Consider the following 22,314-nt stretch of genomic DNA (forward strand, 5'->3'; position numbering starts at 1 on the left):
CATACCTGTCATGTTTATTGATCCTGGCTGGAGTAATGAGTCACAAAGCAATGACACGACCCATAAAAGCTGAACCCACCATTATTCCATGACATGATCTATCTTGATCTTTTGTTTGAATTTCCCCCCCAAGAGAACAATCAAGAAAAAACTACAGGAAGAAGTGTATCTGTTTTAACACTTGTCATTAATAGTTTGGGTGACAAATTAGCTGGTTAGAGTTAATTGGATTTTGCATTGCTAAGTTTTGGAATTCAAAGAGGGTTATTTGTTGACTCCACATACTTGTACCTATGCCTGTAACAGGTGTTGTCTCAGTCGACAGTAGTGTTAATAGCATTAGTGACTTTTTGATTATGCTAGGCTAATGTTTTTCGATTTAAGAAAGCCCAATATTACATCTTAAAGCTTAAAGTCTTGTAACTATGACTGCTCCTGCTCCTCTCCCTATTTTCTTAATGGGTAATTTAATTGTTTATTGATTTAGCAACATGCAATTTTTTAAATGCAATGTCAATTCTGGTAATATATGCACTGCTCACAACTGCTCCTAATTCTTCTCAGATGTATTGTATATATTTAAAAAGAAATTCCCTTTTGGTTTTCAGGCCTTTGTTAGAAATTGGGCTGTAGAAAGTTAAAAATTAAGAGGCAATATAGTACTTTGTAATAAAAAAAGATATTTGTAATTGATATTGTAGGAAGGGGGAGACTGGGTTGCGCTAAGGCCTTTAATAAGAGAATGTCGAGGCATTGGTGAGGTAATGACCAATTCAAGTGAAAAATAAATTATAAAAAAAAACTACTAGGCAGTATTACAATAATACAAAGCAAGGACAAATTGGTTAGCTCTCTCCGGTTACAGATTTATTTATTTGTACTTTCATTTATTGATATTTGTATCATAAAAAAATACAGAATTCCAAAGCTGATAACCATTGGTAACCACAAGCCACGTATGTTATGAAGTAAAAACGGAAAGGCGCATACCTAGGATATAGTCCAGGTTGAGATACAGTGAAATCTGACCCTCTTCCCCCCCCCAGAAAAAAAAGATTCCAGCAAGCAAACAGGTTTTATTTTACAAAAAAATAAAAAATATATGATTATGTTAAACAGAACCAAAAAAAGATGACGAAAGTTAAGGCATGCCTGACAGAAAACAATCTGTGCTCCACATAGATCGCTATACAAAACATACGGCACACATCCTAGAAACTATACAGGGTCTGTACTTGTCCAGATTTCCATACATTTCACTGGGATTCACAAATCTCGGCCAAGAAAAGACAGATTAACAAGGAGGAGGGCTTGTAATGTACCATTATGTTTAATAGAGAATGGGGAGCAGGATAGAACTAGAATTAAATTAAAATGACTTTTCCACTTACACGTACATATTCTGTACACAATCCGCAAATATTCTATTCTATAGGATTCCTACAAGGGAAAACACATTTCTATTCAAGTTAACAAAACATCCCCCCCGACCCCCACCCCCCCGCTTGCTCTTGTGATAAAAGTTTTATTTTTTTCCCCGTAAACCAACAGTCAAAAAGGCAGATTTTTCAGATGGTCCTATTAAGCACAGCAGGCTTAAATCTGCTGTTTCTTCAAACGCACTTTGCCCAGAACCCTTATGTGCCAATCCATTTTGCTTGCTACCAGATCGTTTTGTATTCAGGTCCTGTGCTGTCCAGGAGGGTAAAAAACCCAGGGCCCCCGTTTTCACAGGGCAGACATCTTTAAATTTACTGCCCTCGGATTCACACACCACTTGTAATTTGCTGATGTTTGCCTGCTCCATTATTTTATTTTTCTCCTAGCTAGAATTCAGAACAGGGCTGCCAGCTGTCTGGTAAAAAATGCCCAATTTTACTCCCATCCATAAACCCATTTTTGATTTTGATTATTTCGGATGGAGAAAAGGCACTGGTGTTTTAAGAAGCCGTTTCTTTCGTGTGGTAGGTTTGTGTCTAAAGGGCAGAGAAAACCCAAGGCAATGAAAAACAGGGTGAAGAAACTCCCTAGCTTCTCACTGCAGGAAATGGAACCCCAAGATGTCAAGCCAAGAGGATTAGCCAGGGGAATAGTGTGTTTTTTAGTAAGAACTAGGAGATTTTCTTTCAGTAAGTCAGTAAAAAGAAAATTGCAAGGCTGGCACCCCTGATTCAGAGCCTTATAACGTTAGAATTGTGAGACCAGAGCTTCTAGTGCTCCGTCCTGAAAATCCTCAGCTCGCTGCAGGCACCCATAGAAAATTAGAAGTTAGAAAATCACGGGTAGGCATTTCCGAAGTATACATTCCTTAAGGAAACGGATTCATCTGAATAGGTATTTCCATAAATGCCCTTCAAAAAAGAGTAAAAAATATATCGTAAAGGCTTTGCTTTCTTTGTACAGTTGCAGTCAGTTCAGAATACAAATCATAAGGTCTTTTTGAAAACGACCAGTCCGTCTGCCAAAGGTGGTTATAAGCGCTGTGTAAAATCAAAGTTACATGCTGTGATGGACAAGATATTTCATGCCTTTGAGAAATAATCATAATGTTTCACAATGGAGGTGACGAGAAGCCTTCATTGATCCACAATAATTATATGTAAGGGCTTGCAATACATTTTTTAACAAAGAATCGACAAATAACAAAAATGCTTTTAAAAGGACGTTTCTGCATAGCTGGAATTTCAGCAATCTTTTGCATACAACAGAAAAAAATAAGTTCCTTTCTATATACTAAATGTCCTAAAATATTGCCTGCTATCAAAATGACATTTTTCTGAACACCTTTCTAGAAACTGAAGTCTTTTGAGTGAAGTATATACTGGTTAAGTCTGTGAAGAGGGTATTCCATCTTTGCTGACAATGACAACATTTTTTAGTAGTATAATATGATAAATCTTTATCTAAAAGGCCTAAGAAACAGTGACAAAAATAGCCTACTGTTGTATGAATTGGAGATGAAAGATATCAAACACCACTATATTAAATTGATTAATTTATAAAACCAGTTTAAGTTGGGTATATTTAACCAAAAACAGCACCAAGAAACTCCAGGGAGAAGTGAACACAGCAGGAGGAACACAGGTTTGAAATATTTGTCATGAAAATGTTTCCCCCAATCTGCATTTACCCAGAATTATGTAGTTAAATAAATGTCCCAGTTATGCCATACATATAAATTCATGAAGCATGGCTCTTTCTTGTTCAAAACCTTATTTTAAGGCCCAGCAATGAAGTAAGATTTAAGCACCTTATTCTAACTAATTAAGACTTTGATGGCTTCTTACTATATATGGAGAAGCTGATATAAAACAAATGGCTCGATAATGGTTCTCTCACTCTATGGGGAAAAAAAGCTTTATTGAGCAACTATAAAATGCATCTAACAAGCCTCTTATTGAATTAGCTTCTTGGTCTCTTATCAAGGATTCATTCCTCGTTTGTACCTTTTGATTTTACACTTTACATTTTAATTATGCCATAACGAGCGCTAAATGCATAACAAAAGTTATATTTTTGTTTCTGAAAGTAATTTAGTTACTTGAGAGATCACTAGGTAGCAGTCTATGACTTATATTTTCTTAATCCATGAATTTCTTAATTTAGGTACATCTCTATTAATTAGAAGTTTCAATGCCACTTTCTAAGAAAAAGAAAAGTGATTTACTGATATTACAGAGAATTAATCTCATGGGCTTCTCTCTGATAATGAACCTTGCCTTTGTAAGTGCTCCTCTGCAATAAAAGGTATTGAATAAAGTATGCATTTTTAAAGAATTCATTAGTAGACATATTCTTTGCCAGTTATTGAAAGTCCACCCTTGGAAAAAGCAGGAAGCTGTTTGTCTAAAAATAAGAGTCACAGAATATTAGCCAAGTGACTCCACTGAGGATAAAACACCTGTGTGAAATGGCAGGTATCCCAATTTTCTTGGATACTTCTGTTTGTGATGAAATACAGCACAACTATGAGGCATGCTGCTCTTTTAATTCTTCTTTCTGGGAGTATAACTGCTGAGATACAAACAAAATGTCAGAAAAATAGGAGCAGTGACTGAGCAGGAAAGTAGCCTGAAAAGGGAATTTTTCTCTTTAAAAACATTTTTAAATGTCACAATACGGTGAGCGGTAATCCTCAGGCAATGTCAGGGAACTTTCGGGGGGTCGCTTTGGTAGCGTTGATTTGAGGGGACAGGATCACCAGGGAGAGAGGAAACGCAACTAGAGAAACACAATTTGAAATATCATTGTTCTGAAATTGTTTCCTTTCACCCCAGTCTCTCCATTCGCTCAAAATTATGGTGTTTTAAAACAAAAAAAAAAAAGAGCTCAACACTTTGCTTTGGCTTAAACGTCTGAGTGGTTTCGGTATCCCATCGTTCAGAACAAGCAATGACAGCAATCAGACGTTATCTTGTTAACTGCAATTTCATGAAAACTGCTCCACACAGGAAACATATTTCACACAGGGACCCAGTAGGACTCAAGTGATGTTTTTGATTTCCAAAGGCCGAAGAGAGACTGTGGCTTCTGAGAGGGGCTCTCTGGTGGGACGGAGTTCTGTGCCCCAGTGAGGGGGGAAGGATTGTGTTTTGGAATTTTTGTTTCAAAACAAGAAATTAAAGGGTTTGACTCAGAAAAGCAGCTAAACGAAAATGTCTTAAAAATGCTTATCTGCTTATTTTCAGAATGTAGTAATGGCTTACAAAAAGCCTGGCATACCCAGCTACGTTTTTTGTTGAAAAATTTCTTGTCTCATTCAATTTCTTCCTGTGCTAATTCACCGCAGAGTCTTTTCGGTTTGTTCTGCTGCACTGACATTAGCCAGTTTGTGTTTCATTTTAGTGCCTGACTCAGTTCTTGCGGACTCTTCTGAATCAGTTTGTCAAATAACATTTAACAATCAAAGATAAAGTGAGGACATAACACTCTCCATCAGACATTAATGTTCCCCATTAACCGCTACCTTGGAACCCTCTGGGCGCGGATGAAGTCATTGCTAATCAAACAAAACCCAAGTCTGTTTTGTTTGACTTCTATTTCTCTCACTGCAACAGAACCATGAAGTGGCAATAAATAATTAATTCCGATCAATTACTGCCAATGTTTCTTCCACGGAGGTGCTGAACATTTTAGATGTACATTTCTTTCCTGTGACTTCAAACTTTGGCTGAAGGGGTCACTCTGTTCAATTAACAAGATCAAAGATGCAACATAAATATGAGCTACAGCCAGTCTGACAGGTAGTATCAGCCCCTGTAGAGCAGGACAGATTATCCACGATTTCATTCTGATTATTTTCTGTGGATACATCTCCTTAAAATTAAAAAGCATAAAAAACCCAAGGATGGAAATAAATGCTCCTGGGACTGGATCTACCAGACATTATATTATTGCTTTCTTTCAAAAATGTGTCAGCTGGATATACAAGGGGGTGTTGTCTGCGCATTTGTCACTGTGACCAACACAAACTTGTCCTGGACACAAAAAAACCCAAATCAAAAGCAGAATGATTTGACTCCTTCTCAATTTCTGCCTGCCAGATTGATTCAATATAAGAAGCAGGTGAAAGTAAATGACAGTGACCCATCTCTTCCTTTCAGAGGACTTAGTCCTGTCAGTGGGGGCCATCACTGGTGCTACCCTCTCCATGACAACAGAGCAATGGCTGTCAATCAAAATAAATTAATCTCTCCCCCCCCCCACCCCCACCTTCCTCCTTAAGCTACTGCATTTACAGCAACTTTCTGTTTGATTTGGACTTTCACTGGGAAATCTGGATTTGCTTTGCAGCATACTTTACACCCCCCAAAAAAAAACAATTAAAAGACAGAGATAACTGCGAACACAATGCCCCAGACAGTGAAGCAGAGCCAGTGCAGCACTGCCGGCGAAGAGCTGATTTTAGTTGACCAGGGCTTTCTCTAAGCGAACCACCGACTCCAGCAGTTTTCTAGGCGGCTACAGGCTTGCTGTGATGTCAGTGAGAGATGGGCTGCTCCTCCAATCAGAACCGACTATCCTGCGGGGCACTGTGGGTGAATGGAGTGTCAGATGCCAAAGGGGTGAATTGCTCATCATGTATTTGGAGATGAGGCCTTTCTCATTCTCCCTGCAGCTCTCCAGGGGAGCTGAGACCGAAGGAAATGCCTGACGATCACCAAACTGGGTGGGCGTACAGCGAAATAGACCAAAAACAGTAAAGAAATTAGCATTGGGGTGAGAATCTCTGAACATTACCAATGGGCAATGAGAGCCCAAGAACGGACACAATATCTCATTTCACATGTGTGCACAAGCAGTTTCATCCATCGCAGAAAGGACACGGTCATGATGGCAACACGATGCCATGGGCACCTGTGGCAGACACCTCGTGAGTGAGAATTCTGACATGCCTGTGGTGCTAAATGCCGCATTTCTGATTTTTTCACTCTCACTGGTGTCTCCCTCTCATTGCTTGTTTGAGGCCGTGTAATTAGTCAATCACCGAGTCATTCCTGTCACCAGGCTCTTTGCTTAAATCTCAGGTTTCTGTGAAGGTAAGCTCATAGGGTGCTAATATTTTATTTATTTTACTAAGGTCTATAAGCTGGTTTCGCAGATGTTGATTTGTCCTTGTCCTAGAACAGCTCACCTAAATTAACGTTAAGCAGTCAAAGATTAGTGTTCATCAGGCAGTGCACAATCCACCAATAAGCAGTACTGAGCCCTGAAATACACAGCACAGCATTCACCTTTTACTGTTATTTTTCATGCCTCTCCATTCACCGTATGCTTACTGCGTGGATTAAAGGAATATGGTAAGATGATACAAGGGTCGCGCAGAAAGTGCACAATTTTTAAGAATGTACTTCCCACAGGAGAAGAATGAAACGTTCAGTACTGAAATTGCCCTCTCCTTGCTGCAGAGCTCCACAATATACCTATAGAGCCCTGCAGCAATTAGTTGGCAAATCCATTTTGCTTGAGAAAAGAAAGTGGGGCATCAGTTTCTGTCTGGCCCTCATACAGTACAAATTTTCCTGGTTGCTTCCCATCAGGAATAACATGAGAAAGAGAGCTGTGCTCTCGGGATAATGAGCCTGTTCTAAACATCAAGCTACAATATTTGGGATTTCCGTGGTCTACCAAAAAATTGCCATAATGTCAATGAATTTGGGGTTATGTGCTCTGAGACAAAATGAATATATGCTGTATATGTTTTATTTGTATCATATAGACACAGAGGTGGATTGAAACAGAAGTGTTCTATTTATTGGTCATACAAAACCTATCCCCGCCTAACCATGATGCTTCTGAAAACACAGGACTGCTGTCTCTGCAGCCAAGGCTCTGCGTTCATTAAAAAAAAATCGGGGAAAACATTTTAAAAATGAAGTTTTTCAGTCTTCTTTTCCAGCTCCCCATGGTCATTCAAAACATCTCCACTAGGAGTGTGAGCTTAAGCAACCAATATCTCATCCTAGTGATCCCAAGCCAGCACTTTTCTTTATTAAAATACCAGAATTTATGTATCAGTATTTCTCCTGGAGTTAGTACCACCTGAAGCTGAACAGAAGGCCTATGATTTTCTGAACCAAAATTTTGGGCAGCTCCTTGGAACTATCCAGTCCACCCATCAGCTGGACATATGCATTTTCCTAATAAGGAAAATCCTGTCCACTAGAAAAGTAGGGGATCTTGTGCATTTACTTTCAAACAACAGTTAGATAAAATGCACTGCAACACAACCAAAACTTTACACCAGGCTGAATGAGTCTTCGGTTCCTCCTTTGTTAAGCCTTTAAATTAACACAAGTAGTCTGTTCTAGATCCTTAATTAATAAACATATCTTACACCATCCTCTCATATCTGTGTCTCCAACCCCAACCTGGAGAAGTTATCTAAAGATAAATATAGTCTCAGACATCTGTAGTACCTGAATTTAGTCTGCTTCTTCCTTACTTTGAGTGACACAGGTGCAGGGTTACAGGTAAATTAACTGTGCTGTGGGGACAAATTTCCCTTTATTACCCTCAGCTCTTTTGTTGTGAGAATGCCCTAGGCGTCCCTGGGAAATTTTAGAACTTTTAAATGACCCCTAAGAGTGACCTGATTCAGGTTAATCAGAAAGGCTCACAAAGAAATAAATGCACCCTTCAATTATTTCACTGTTGGGGGGAGGTGAAAAATTGTGACGTTCCAGTGACTCGGCATTTGAGAGAAACGGAAACCACTTTGGGGTTGTGGAAACCATAAGGAGGAGCAAAACTGGTTTTGGTAGATTGCATTCTTAACCATATAAATGAATGGACATTTATGGACTTTTGCACAACCCTTAAGAGATATTAAAAGGCAGTGGCTAGTAGAGACTGAGAGACCATTCTTGAACTGTTTCACTATCCCAGCAAGAATCATACACCCATCACATGGAGTCAGAGAGCTATCATTCTATCAGCTCGTTAGGCACCTGGAAGATGAAGATGATCAATCTTTTGGTCAAGTCTAGTCAACCAATTCTGTCTTTCTGTTCTAGGGTTTTTAGAAATAATTTAAAAGGGTAGCAATGCAAGTAAATGTTTACTTGGTACAAATATTTATTTTCTCTTAAACACTGTTTTATTTTATATTCAATCTTTCAACTGAAGTGTGATTTAACCAATTTGCAAATATATGCAAAAACAGACTGGACGTTTTGAAAGTTCTTTTAGTGAATATGAAATCACTTAAGTAAACCTCCCACTTCAAGTGAGGAAACATGTGTTCTATATACAGTATATGAATTTTAACTTTAAAGCAAATAACTCGTCACTGATTGCTTTATGGTTACAGATCCTTTTAAATGTTACACAGATACTCCATTCTGTTAACCAGAACTGTTTTTGCTATGAACAAAAGCTTTTATTTAAGTTCTTTTCTTGAAGCTTTCATTTGCCAAAAAGCAAGACACTGCATAAGAAACTGAAACACATTTGCACATGGAAAAAATAAAATGGAAAAGGAAAAATAAGTTGGTTTGCAATTACACCATTAGATGTTTTTGACCATTTTCCCAAAATTGTTACGGGACTACAAGTACCAGAATGCATTGTGATACACACAAGAAAAAACTACAACAACAATAGCAAAAAAGCGGACTCCTCTAAACCTGTCTGTCTGCACAGACAGGTGCCATCATCGCTCTACACACTGCAGGGACTACATTATAATAATAGCACATGTGAATCATTTCTGCTGCTTTTAAAAAACAAAAGTAAAAAATAGCATGGAATAAAATAAAATAGAAAAGTTGCATTTAGATACATTTAAAATGTTTTGTCCTTTCTTCCGGTCTTGTTAAAACCTTTTTTTTTTATCTGAGATGCCTACTCTGGAGAGAATTGTTAATTTCTTTTAAATCAGTCAGAAATTGACTCCCTTTTTAGTCAGGTTACAAAACGGGACTGTCCATTTCAGTAAGCAGAAGTGCTACGAAGCTTCAAAATATCTGAAGGCAGCTGCTGTGACAATTTCCCACCACTAGGGGGGACATTTCTGATCCCCCCCCGAGTCGCACAGTTCTCAGAGCGCTCACAACAGTCAAGCTGGGGGTTGTCCTTCCACACTGAGCAGCTGCGAAGATCTCATGTACCTTGGAGGGGAAGGTGTAAATGGAGCACTGGGTGCAGTAAAGGAAACTCCACATTCAGTAGAACATCGGCAATTCACAAAACTGATCATCGTCACAGAATCAAAGCCCGTCTCTTCAATGCTGCGGTTTTGTGGGGGGCGAGAAGAGGCTCATCAGCACCAATGAAAAAGGTGGGTTCACCAAACCTTTTTTTTTAAAAAAAGATTTTTTTTTTCTCTTAAAAAAGAAAACCCTCATCTTGCCCTCCGTGGGACCAGCTCAAGTGACACTAGAGGATTCCAAGGGCAAATGCTGAAGGTCTAACAACCTCGAAACATCATAAAAAAAAACAAAGAAGTAGGGTGTCTTTGGCAGGTTTCCAGTAAATGCCTTTTGCTGCTTTATTGGCAGAGAGGGTGAGGGGGAGTTTGGACAACGCCGACGGCTACGAGAGATGTCCGCTGGCCGTTTCTCCAGTCACTGCAGGACGAGTTTTAGAAAACAAACGCACACAACAGACACCAGCTTGTACAGGCGGAGGAGTGAAAATCCTCGGAACTGAACGAGGCCAACGGTCAGCCTGGCCTCGACGTGAGCGAAGAAGCACACCAGACGACAAGCACCACGAAGGAGGAAGTGGTTGGGGAGCTGGGCGGGGGGGGCTCGGTCAACAAACAGAGAGGCTCGAAAAGAGTCCGGGAATCCCGGTTTCGTCGCGGAGCTCGTGGAGTCGCGGCCGGGGACTGGGCGCGGGCGGAGAGCCGCGCAGTTCCTGCGGAGCTCCGGTCGGGTCCAGCACGCCGAAGGCCCTCCGGGCTCGTTCCCACGCCCGAGCAGCGCTGGGTGGGGGCGGCGACGGCAGAGCGGGCGGCGGCGTTGGCGAGGGGGTGGAGCACGCGGGCACGACCGCCGCAGGGTCTCCGTGTCCGTTGCCCTGGGCGCGCCAGCGGTACCTTGCCCGCTCCCCTGGCGGTGCTACGACGTGGCCAGCAGTGTGAAGAGCGCGGCCAGCGTCAGAGACACCCGGGGGCCGGCCAGCCCGCAGCCCGAGTTGTCGTCGGTGAGGAAGGGCTCCGGGGACTCGTACACGGAGTCATCTGAAACCATCCCAGAGAGACAGAAGAGATGTTAGACCAAGGGAGGGCTGGAGCGACGCCCTCCACACAGAGGGGGACCAATTTAATAATAATTATTCCTTACACTTATATAGCACTTTACAGGTAATGGGGACTCCCCTCCACCACCAATGTGCAGCCCCACCTGGATGATGCGACGGCAGCCGGAGTGCACCAGTACTCCCCCCACACACCAGCTCTCAGTGGGGAGGAGAGCAGAGTGATGAAGCCGGTTCAGAGGTGGGGATTATTAGGAGGCCATGATTGGTAATGGGAAATTTGACCAGGACAGCAGAGTATCACCCCTACTCTTTCAAGAAACACCCTGGGATTTTTAATGACCACAGAGAGTCAGGACCTCAGTTTTACATCTCATCCTAAGGACAGCACCTTTTTACTGTACAGTACAGTAAATTTCACCCTGATGCATGTCACATGCATCAGGGTGAAATTTAGACCACAGGGCACAGGAAAAGATTGGGAAGTTCAGACATGGTCCATCTGTCTTCAGTTGTCCGAACTTTGTTCAACTGTCTGAAAATTGTTCAACTTCCTGCCTTTGCGTAAACTGCTTCAAATGACTGCAAAGTAAGTTTCATCTAGACGTAAACTACAGCTGCAGGCTAATTACCCTAGGAGTCAAGTTTATTTCTGTCATATGCGGTGCCATACTTCATGGTTTACACCAGGAATTCCAAATCTTGTGCTTATGCAGACAAATCTCACGTTTTTAGGCCAGTGAGCAGAAATGTGACTTTTTATTCAAATTCTGTCACGCGGCACAGGCACCGTCTTTTCAGCCACGATGAAATGCCACATCAGTCACACGAACTGCATATTAAATTGTTCAAAGTCAATCTGGAAAACTGCATTTAAAAAGTACATTTCAAGGACCCTTCCTCCTCAATGACAGGCCTTCTTCCTGTATCTCTCTGTATTGTGACAGATGTTTAATACCATCAGATAGCTTATTCCAGCTACCCGAACTTCCACAAATAAAAAGCTTGTCTCTGAAAATCCTTTTTTAATGACCTAGCCCACTTAACTGCTCCAAAGAGGCCAATGATGGATTGAAAGTAAGGCAGAAACATGCAAGGATCAGGGATTTATGCCACAGTACAAGTGTCACATTGATACCCAGCACCGATAGGTAAATGCTAGCTGATATTCAGTTTTGCTGGGTGCAGCTGTGAATTGATAGTGGCACCAGTGTTCTTAGCAGCTGTGTTTCTGAAAGAGTCGTTTGGGTTTTCAGATTGTAAACTGTCAAATCTAGGCTTGAACTGGTTGAGTACCATTAGTTACATTATTAATTAGTGATTTAGTTAAACTTATTTATCAAGGGTGACTGTTCTGACTGAACATGGGGGCAGAGTTATAGAGGTTAGTTTTCCCTCTGCAGAAAAAGTAGAGGAGTACATTTCCAGAGAGGCAAAGAGGTGACTGAGTGCTCACTGTCCGAACTTAGCAAGGCCCCTCTCTGGATTTAAAAGGGCGTGCCAGACAAAGCTTTCCTGTCTTTTGTGTGGCAGGACCTGCAAGACTGTTAGTCTTATTTTTTTATGTTTTTGGAATAACAGAGAGAATAGTTTTTCCCCCCAGTTTCTTTTACACCCAGACTTTTAACAGTGTGGCCCACATCCTCCACCATGTTTTTCACTATCAGGGTTGCTAGGTCTTAAACCAGCTGGGATCTGGATGCTGCAGTCACAGTTTAAGACTGGCAAAAACTCATGTTAAAACATCTTAACGTCTAATGAAAAAAAAGTGTTTCTCAGTGTTGGATCAGGATTTTCATGCTCTCTGTGTTGGCAAGTTTAGGGGTAACTTACTTGTCGGCTTCACGTATACTTTCAGCTTCAAGCAGGGCTTCCCAACAAGGTTAGGATGAGGGGATGCTGGGGAACAGAAAGACAGAGGGGCATTAGTGAAGCTACCATGAATACAAAAGCAGACTAATCCTGCAAGCTGGTCAATCATTTTCTGAAAAACTGCTTGATTGTTCAGGCATCTTTTTGGATCAGCTTTTTGGATCATTATTGTTATCGTTGACAACTGCTCTGTATTCCATAGCTGATAAAAATAGGTAAGAAGGAGAATACATTTGAGACCCAACACTGAATCCTGTTGAGCTGTTTTAATAAAATAAATATCATCCTCATCGTCAAGTATAACCATTAAGCACAGCACAACATTGAAGGTTAGAAAGATGTAATCCGTGTAAGTTAAAGCAGTTTCTCTGTCTATAACAATAACGCACAGATCACAGCCGCTGTCTGTATGACCTCACCAAATGCCTTTACACTGTAAATGGCTTTCAGTGATCAGAGTAAGACCATGTTAATGTCTGGTGCCCTACAGAAGCAACACCAGTGATCACCAATCACCTTGCAGACCGCAGCATCCACGAGGGAACAGAACAAAATTGTACTCTCCTGGTCAAAGACTTGACTACACTAGCCAAAGACATGAAGAAAGAAGGGGGTCATAAAGAAAGCATGTTTAAACAGAAAAGGAAAGATGAAGTAACCATAAAAACACACATGATGGAAATTACTCCTTTAGCAGTTCTCTGCACTTAATGTATAGTCCCCACTTTGGAAGAGCCAGAAAACGTTTGAACACTTTAAGACTGCATTTTGCTGGAATTTTTTTTTTGGTCCTAATGGAATCTTAATTACAATTTTACTACAGTGTTCTCATTTTACGTACCCTTAAAATGACAAGGCATTTTGTTATCAAAAATAAAAACAGACACATAAAAGCCCATCACTAATGATAGTCTTTCCAGTAATGGATTTCTTAACAAGTGCTCCCTTTGTGCAGGAAACAATTTTGCGAGGTGTGTGGAACAAAGAACAAATAGGCCTCATTTTCTCCCCCCTCCCAACGGAACAACGGAACACACAATGCTGTTTGTTACCTTGGAGAAGTTGGGATGGACCCATGATTTGGGGATGGGCTGCGAGCCCCCAATTCAGAAAGGCAGAACCAGCTGCCAACCTGTTCTCTTGACCCCCTCAAACCCCTACCTGCCCACAATTCCCCCCCCCCCCCTCCCTTGCCCCCCCCCGTCCGTCCGTTCCCATCGACAGGACCGTTTTGTATTCCCGCCGCATTCCCACACTGGATCCTGGGCTCAGCGGTGTGCACCCAAGCTCGACGGAGCACAGCTGTGGAGAAGCAGCTGTCAAAATGCTGTCACCCGCGGATCAATCTTCGGGATGGGGGGGGGGATCAGGGGGTGAATGCTGAGAGCATTAGGTTGGTTTCACCTCCTGTCTTTGACTCACTCAAGATTTGGGGAAGGGGGGCAGTGATGGACAAGCGCCTTTGTCCACAGATAACCAAGGTTACCCCCTGCTCGGCGTCCTCTGCCCCAAGACCTCGGGGGCCCTGACAGCTACAATATTGGTAGTAGCCAAACAAACCTCTTTTCTCCCAGATCCAATAAAGAAGAAGGCCACTGAATAGCGCCAAAACACTTCCCAGCTTCGGGCTGCTGCCCGAGACAAAGCCACACAATGCAGGGGCCGGCTGGGAGGTGCTCAGGGGGAGAGCATTAAAAATCAGCTCGAGATGGAGAACCGTGTCACGGGCAGGGGGACTGAATACTGACTTTGAACTTTTTCTTCTCCGAGAGTGAAAACATCCAGGGCGCACAATAAACTGCGGGACGCCCTGCTGGTTAGGGGGACATTGTGTCCCCCCCACCGCCCCACCCTTTGTTGCTTCGCTGCAGCTCCTCTGAAATAACTGTCCGTCACTCAAAGGACAATCAGAATTCAAATATATACAGCAAGACTCAAAGAGGCCAGCCCCCCTGCATTTGTAAATAGTTCTGCTGTCCCTGCTGCCAATTGGAGGCGAGCAGGGAGGAAGACAGGGCTGCCAAATGGTGCAGCGCTTCTCCTGTGGAGCTCGATAATTCAAAGATGCATGCCGTGCACTTCGCCATGCGACGTGACACTTGTGGAATGGAGGTTTCTGTACACATTCACACCGACATGGGTATTATCCAGAACCCAGAAAGACAAAATGGACACCTGGGCTTCCTTCTGAAGACAAAATCAGAGCATCCCATCTACACTAACTCTGCCCTCGAGGAGCCTTGGACGTCCTCAGAAGCCTCGCTATCCAACCATTTTGCTCCTTGTTTGCCATAAGCCAGATCAGAAACAGCCAAGTCTTAATTCCGCCTGTTGAAAACACATCCTCCTTCTTGCCTCCCTTCAGCAAGGCCAGTCACTAAGGGCTAAATTCATAAAGAAAAATGGAAAAAACAGCTTCTCAATGTTTCATAATCTAAATGTAATGCTTATGCTTCCTTTATGAGGTCCCAAATTGGCATGCTGAAAGATTTATGTGACACCATACAACCTCAGTCCTCTGCTGTTTTCATAAGGAAATAAGTGGTGTAAGTAGAGGGACAGAAATCTATTCAGAACCGCCTGTATAAATGGGCAAACGAATCACAGTTCATTAGCAACACTAGAATTCCCTTCCTGAACTTTGTCTATCCATATCCCATTTAAAAAAAAATCTTCAGCATTCCTGACTTTGCACAGCAAGCACTTCCTTGCTGGAGTTTTCTGCAGAACAGATCTTCTTATTTCACTCACCCTCCTTGCCTTACTGAAACATCCAAACATACCAAAAGCATCTTGGGTGCTCCAACAGAACATAAAAAATTGATGTTAAATGTTTTCAATGTAACTCTAGATTAATTCCTTTGGAACAGACCGGTTCTTGTGGGGTGTTCTGGCACAGAAGGGCTGGTGTGTTTCACCCCAGCAGTAGCTTGCTGGTTGTGTTACTGTGCCTTACTGTGCAACACTCTGAGGCTCCTGGCTGCGATGAAAAGCTGTGTAAATGAACTGCGCTCTTGGCCTTCTGTTCGGCAGAAGTCTGTGTGCTTTGAAAATGAGCGACTCCAGTGTACCCCGGCTTCAATTTCTAAACCAGAGGTCCATTAACTTCACAAGCAGGTCCTTTGATCAGTAACAAACTGGATTTAAATGGTTCTGAAATATCAGTCATTTCCAGACCTCTTCCTGGAGGCCAAATCATTTTGAGGGTGGTGCCGTTTGCCTAAAAGGTGACTTCCTAGCAACACGGTCAAATGAATAATACAAATAAACACGGCCTTCTTAATGAGCCGGTTTAATTAAAGATGAAAAACCTGATCCGTTTTTGAACTCCCCCCCCCCCTCTTTCTCTCAACTTTCCGAAAACAAGAGGAAAAAGAAATGAGCGCCAATGGTCTCATTAATGCAGTCAGCGCGCTGCCCCGAGCCCTTTGGCTGTTTCCACCCAGTGGGGAGCCTTTTTAGCAGGCCAAAGGCCATCTTTCACAGGGCCATTAGCAAGATGGGGACAGACGCACCCCAGCAAATTTACTCCTGTCATGCGCAAGGGGGGAAAAAAAGAAAATGTAGAACAAAATAGCGCATTTTGACCTTGAGAAGGAGGCGAGGAGCATCCTGTGAAATGTGCTCGGGCTGTCCGAGAGCACGCAGACATCGCACAGTCTCGCCCCGTGTGGCGCTTGTGTTAGGTTAATGGATTTGGCTGTTAAAAGGGGGTGGGGAGGGGAAGGCCTGGCGGTTGCCTCCGCCAGGTTTGTCTGCTAAATATGATTCTGCCAATCAGCATAATTTCTAAATGTTCTGCATGACAGCGCCCGTAACTGGGCACTGATCTCTCCCTGTGAAGCTGGGGTCCTGCTGATGGCGTGTTCGCCATTTGACAAACTGACATTTTCATCAAGGGAAAGGGATGACATACGCTCAGCCCTGGGCCGGGGGCTGGCTGGCTGTGGACAACAGCCACAAGAAGGCCTGAGAGATAAGAAAAAGGATTTCTCTCTGCTCTCCTCTCCTCCAGGTTCTTATTAGCTGCTTTCTGAGGCCGCCGCCGCGAATCCCAGCGCTTGACCTGACGGGGAAGAAGGGCTTTGCAGAAATCACTCCGCGATTCAACAAGCCGAGCTTCAGTTCTCAATATTTTCACACCCCGCCACGTAGGAGATGGCTTACAGGAAGGAGCACTGCCGCGCTGTCGACCCGTTTCTCACCTTGTCTCCCTTTTCCTGTTTCTGTTAACGAAGTTCTGACCTCACGGTGGTCGATATGTTTGTTTTTAGATCAGGTAGTGCTTGGTCAAGTACATCCCCAAAGCTGTGCGCAAGACATTAAAAGGCAATAAAGCACTCAGCAGTCAGCAAACATAACCCGTTTAAGAGACCAGAGTGCTGAAATGAAATTACAGGTGCCTCCTTATAAAGCCTTTTAAAGGGCGAGTAGGATCGAAGAGTGAGGAAAGTGCCAAATTGAATTTCCCCAGAAAGGGAAGAGGAGTTTCACAGGCAGCTAAAAGCCAGGTGGAACGTGGACCAGGAGCTGGGACAATGTGGGAGGCGCAGGCTGGTTGCTCCAAGAGAGACAAGAGCTCAAGGCTGAAACTGTGCTTTGTGTCTTTTTTTATGCTGTAAACCTTGTTTGACGAACGTTGCTCAGCTTTCAAGTTTACAATGGAGGTGCTGTACAAGTGTTTGCTGAGCTGAGAGCTTGACTCGGGGCACACAAGTCGTCTACAGAAACAAAAATAAGGGTCAATGTCTCAGCTCAGACAAGTGCGCCACCAGGACGCAGCTCCGAATTCAATGACATTTGGTACGCTGCAAGTTCTAGGCACAAACAGGACTTTTTGGCACTCATGCATGGACATAACTCATAAGAAGATTTCTTATCAATACATGCAATTGAAGCATAATTGGAAATTTAATTGAAAATGTTTTCGGAGTTTTCCTTCTGACCAGTTGCCTCCCAACCAGAACCGATCTAATTTCTGCTTAGTCAGCTTTTGCAGTTTCTCAGCTCTGTTTCAGGTGCTAAACTGTACAAACAGATCAGGTCAGAGGTTAGGAGTTCTGCTGTATTTGTGGCTGTAGCGATATACTCCACTTTAATGTGGGAGGGGAGGGATAAGTGTGTGATTTATTTTAGTGTTCTGAGATAAGGAGCAACAGTACCGAATTTGTTATGGACATACTCTGTCTAATAACAGTGCAGTTAATGATGTGGAAATACTAGCTTACATGAAAGTGGGGCAAACACTTTATAAAGCACAGTGAAATGACCATCATAAAATTAAAACTGAAATTTAATGACGATGAGTTGTGTCCTGGTGTTTGGATATTTCTTGATGCCTTGCGCTTGAGATATAGTTCCCTGTCTAGGAGAGAAAACTCTCTTCTGAAAGTATTATCTTAATTCTCCTTTAAGTTTTTTCTCCTTTAATCCAGTGGGGTTATGTGGTAGCCGGGTGAGTGTTCTGAACACCTAAGTCAAGCACACAAACAGGCAAAACTCTGAGAAACACTGGAACATTTTCTTTGTAATGGATATTTACACTACTGCTGGCAACATCTTGAAAAAACACAGCACCAAGCAGGAATCTTATGGGCCGGGTTCCAGCACTTCCTTTTCTCAAGAGTGTTGCCTTTGAAGGCTCTGAGAAAATAGAAAAGGATTGGCGAATTGCACTTGCAGGAAACAGTTGCAGTTAAAAAAAAATCAAGCAAATTTCACAAACTGCTTTCTGCTCCAGTGCAAAATGCCCTCTTACTTTATTCCCTGCAAAGAAGCAGGACTGTTCATGTCCTGAATGCCAAATTGAATCAGCACAAGGCAGGCGTATTAATTAAACCCTGAATCTCCGCTGCTCCTTTCTGAACACGAGATGCCAATGTTACACTGAAGAAAATATTAGCATAAAAAACTAAGACGGCTCTGAAGATTGCGAAGTAAGGGAAACAGAGGCAGGTGGCATAGTGGCTGTCTGTGTGGAGTTTGTATGTTCTCCCCGTGTTCACATGGGTTTCCTCCAGTTTCCAGTAGTGGGTTCACTGGCTTCTGGGAAACCTGGCCCTGGTGCGAGTGTGTGTGCGCCCCCTGTGGTGGACTGCTGGACTGGCGTCCCCTCCAGGCTGTACCCCACCCTGTGCCCCCTGCTGCCCGGGACAGGCTCAGGCTCTCCCGCGACCCTGTGGCGGACAGAGCAGGTAGAAAATGGATGGGAGCGAGAGGCGGGGCACACTCACAGATGTAGTAGTACTCGTGTCCCGGGCGGAACTCGAAGCCCAGGGAGAAGGGGGTGAAGAGCTGGAACTTCTCGGAGAACTTGAGGGGCCCGTTGGGGCTCTGCGGCCGGTTGCACTCCCAGCGCTTGAAGCCCTTCATGCGGTGGTCGCAGGTGGTGTAGCCGTCGTAGTTGACCATGAAGAGGATGTAGCGCTCCATCCTCTCCTGCGGCAGGGGGTCCTCGTAGTGGGGGCAGTAGATGTCCAGGTAGTCATTGATGCTCACCTCCACAGTGTACTCCCCCCGCTGGAACCTGCAACACACCGCGCAGGCCGTGAGAGACGCACACAGGGCTCAGGGCCCAGGGGGCTCAGGGCTCAGGGGGCTCAGGGCTCAGGGCTCAGGGCTCAGAGGGCTCAGGGCTCAGGGGGCTCAGGGCTCAGGGGGCTCAGGGCTCAGGGCTCAGGGCTCAGGGCTCAGGGCTCAGGGCCCAGGGGGCTCAGGGCTCAGGGGGCTCAGGGCTCAGGGCTCAGGGCTCAGGGCTCAGGGCTCAGGGCTCAGGGCTCAGGGCTCAGAGGGCTCAGGGCTCAGAGGGCTCAGGGCTCAGGGGGCTCAGGGCTCAGGGCTCAGGGCTCAGGGCCCAGGGGGCTCAGGGGGCTCAGGGGTCAGGGGTCAGGGGGCCTCTCACATCCACAGCACTCTGAGCCCCTTCCATCTGGGCATGGTCTGAGATTCAAGCACAATAGAAGGAAGACATTTTATTCCCATGGCTATTAACCTGTTTGATGTAGACAACTGACTGTATATTTGACTTCATTCATATATTAATTTTTTCTCATGTGTCTCATCATACCTGTATGTCACCTATTTGTGAATGGGTTTAAGTTGTGTTAAATGTACTGTGCATTGTGTTGTGTCTTCTACCTGCCTGCAAAGCTAATTTCCCATCTGGAACAATAAAAGACAGTAAAGCTTCCCCGGGGCTATATTTCACTAAACAAATAATATTTTGCTAATAATACCTTTTAACTACGCAGTACACTCGAAATACACAGATTACCATTTAATTTTTTACTGATGACCTAGCGTTAAATGAACACTGGAAGTCACTTACTAAAAAGAGAAATGCAAATGCAAAAAAAAGAAATGAACACTGAAAAGACAGGGATTAACATTTACTTTCGAACTAACTAGCTGGTATTAAATGAGGATTATACAGCACTCACTAACAAGAAAACACAACATTTTGCATTTAGTATGTGCTAAATCACACATGCGTATAATTGAAATTGTGCTTAAGGAGGCAGTTATGGGTTCCATTTTTTTTATATTTTGATTGCTATTTCTGCCAGCTAATAACACAATGAAATCAACAGGTATAAAACAATGTACAAGTGTGCTTCAAGGAGTTAAAGGAGATGAAAGTGAAGACATTGTTAAAATATTATATTTTCAAGTAATTAACAAAAAGGCAAAAAGAAAAGGTTCAGTCCAGAGAAAGAACTTTGGTCTTGTATAGTTAGGGGTGCCAGTTAGTGTGGAGGAGCTGACACCCCTACATTTAATGTCACATGACAGTTTTCGCCCAAAATAGTATGTACAATGTGTACTTTGTGCATACACGCTTTAAATTCTTAATGGAAGCAAAATGTACTAATGTGATGAGGCATCTTTCACTTCTGTGGGAAAATTCATTCCCTAGTGTGTACCTATCCTAGGAAAAACAGTCATGAAATCATGACATGATACTCTTGGGCCAGGTGAGTGGATTCTGGCTTGTACTGCACACCTGCAGCTCTATGTGCAATAACATCTCTTTTATTTATTAGTGAGGGTGACCTGAAAAATTGCTGTATTATCCATTCTGAAATAAATCAACAATACATGGCATGAAACGCATGGAAAGTACAAGAGAAATACAATCGGGCCTCTGGACTAGAAAGAACTGTGCCCAGATGGAGCAGGTAACAGGTAACAGGTAAGATTGACAGTAAGTTCAGAAAAGGGAGCAGCTTTATTAAGCAGTTCAGAAGCTCTGGCATTCGCCCAACTCTGATAAAATGAATTTGGTGGTCTGAGCAATTGAAACACAAATTGAGCACCTGCTTAGTAGATAGATCTTCGCCTGTGTTAAATTCCCAGGGTGTCATGGGTTTTATTAAAGTTACTATGGCTATTAATTCATAACACCAAGATCCTGAGAGAATTTCAATTCGTGATCAGGAGATAATTGCAGAATAGGGCAGAACTTGAGATTTCTAACTTTTTTTCCCCAACCATTCTCAACAAAGCAGTTAAGTGATGGATAGCTTCTCTTCCAGTTCACAGTTTCAACTTTACTGCTCTACCTGTGCACACTATTTATTTAAAATGCCACTGTGCCAACAAGAGATGATTAAAATGGATCGTTATCGCTTCTTGTTGTTTAGGAGCCTTGCAAGATTTGCTTAGTGCTCCGCATGGATGCTTCACAACTGTTTCAGAAATGAGGAGACGGAAATCACTTGGCTGGTTTAGCTGAAAACACAACAAATGGGGCAAATTACGCCGTTGAAACATAAAATTATTCTGACCTGTAAAAATGTCCTAGAATTGTGCTACAGACTGTATCATTTCATTGGTCTTTATTTTAGCTCCTTCCATAGATTATCTCCCTTTAAATCAAAACTTCTAAAAATGAGCCCTTGTGTTCTTTATAGGCTGAGCTCTCAGTGACTAAATGTGGACCCTTTGCAGAGTGGCTGGTTTTGTCTCGAGCTGTTGCATAGATCCCACTGATGAGAAAGAAAGCAAAGCTTTTTTAATGTGATCTTTCCATCCACATGCTGGTCCACACAAATTTGCTCAAAGTTAGGGAACGACGAGCACGGGACTCGCGGTATCGGGGGTTAGCTCATATACAAGAATTTGCAGCGTGCAAATGACAAAATTTGAAAAGGCCAAAACTGCTAAGCGAGTACTGCTTCTCAACCTGGGCTGGCTGCTGGCTACAACGCAAGTGGGAGATTTGCACTGTGTGTCTGGGCACACATGTCTTATCCAGGGCTGGAGGGGGTTCAGCACTGTGCCCACCCCTCTCAGCTGCTTTCGCCCTCACACTGGTAACCAGTCGCCAGCGTCTGCCAGCACAGAGGGAGACTGCTCTCGAAGAAACCTCAGGTGCCAGACTGACGCATCTTAGCTTCATAAGGACACACAAAAGCTGACACCCTTTCGTTTACTGAGGGCAGTCTCTCACTCTCACGCACACACAATCGTCACCACTCTCTCACACAGACACAGAGGTAGGGTGCAGACACCCACACACAATCAAAGAGTACAGCAAATATGCACTTTCATAATCAGCAACCTACATGTTATACATGTTTACATGATATAGAACATCATATACAGTATTTCTTTACTGTAAACTACTTTGTTAGTGTATACGAGTGTAAAATGGCTTAACATATTGTTGGAGGGTCAGGATTACCACCTATACTATGAGGTACAATTAAGACTGTTATACATGCTAAACTCATTAAA

General features: G+C 43.2%; 1 protein-coding gene across 1 annotated transcript in view; it reads right to left on the reverse strand.

Annotated features, from left to right (window-relative positions):
* Positions 1 to 845: 845 nt before the first annotated feature.
* Positions 846 to 22,314, reverse strand: part of LOC102698575 (ephrin-A2) — a 143,448-nt gene continuing 121,979 nt past the window's right edge. Inside the window, exons 2-4 of the mRNA XM_006639934.3 lie at positions 18,810 to 19,102; positions 12,538 to 12,603; positions 846 to 10,687 (exon numbers count right to left, since the gene is read on the reverse strand). Of these exons, the coding sequence (XP_006639997.2) occupies positions 10,566 to 10,687; positions 12,538 to 12,603; positions 18,810 to 19,102 (481 nt within the window). The 3' untranslated portion in view covers positions 846 to 10,565. The remainder of the gene's footprint in view (positions 10,688 to 12,537; positions 12,604 to 18,809; positions 19,103 to 22,314) is intronic.

This window comes from Lepisosteus oculatus, chromosome 29 (assembly GCF_040954835.1).
Source record: "Lepisosteus oculatus isolate fLepOcu1 chromosome 29, fLepOcu1.hap2, whole genome shotgun sequence".
Lineage (NCBI taxonomy): Eukaryota > Metazoa > Chordata > Actinopteri > Semionotiformes > Lepisosteidae > Lepisosteus > Lepisosteus oculatus.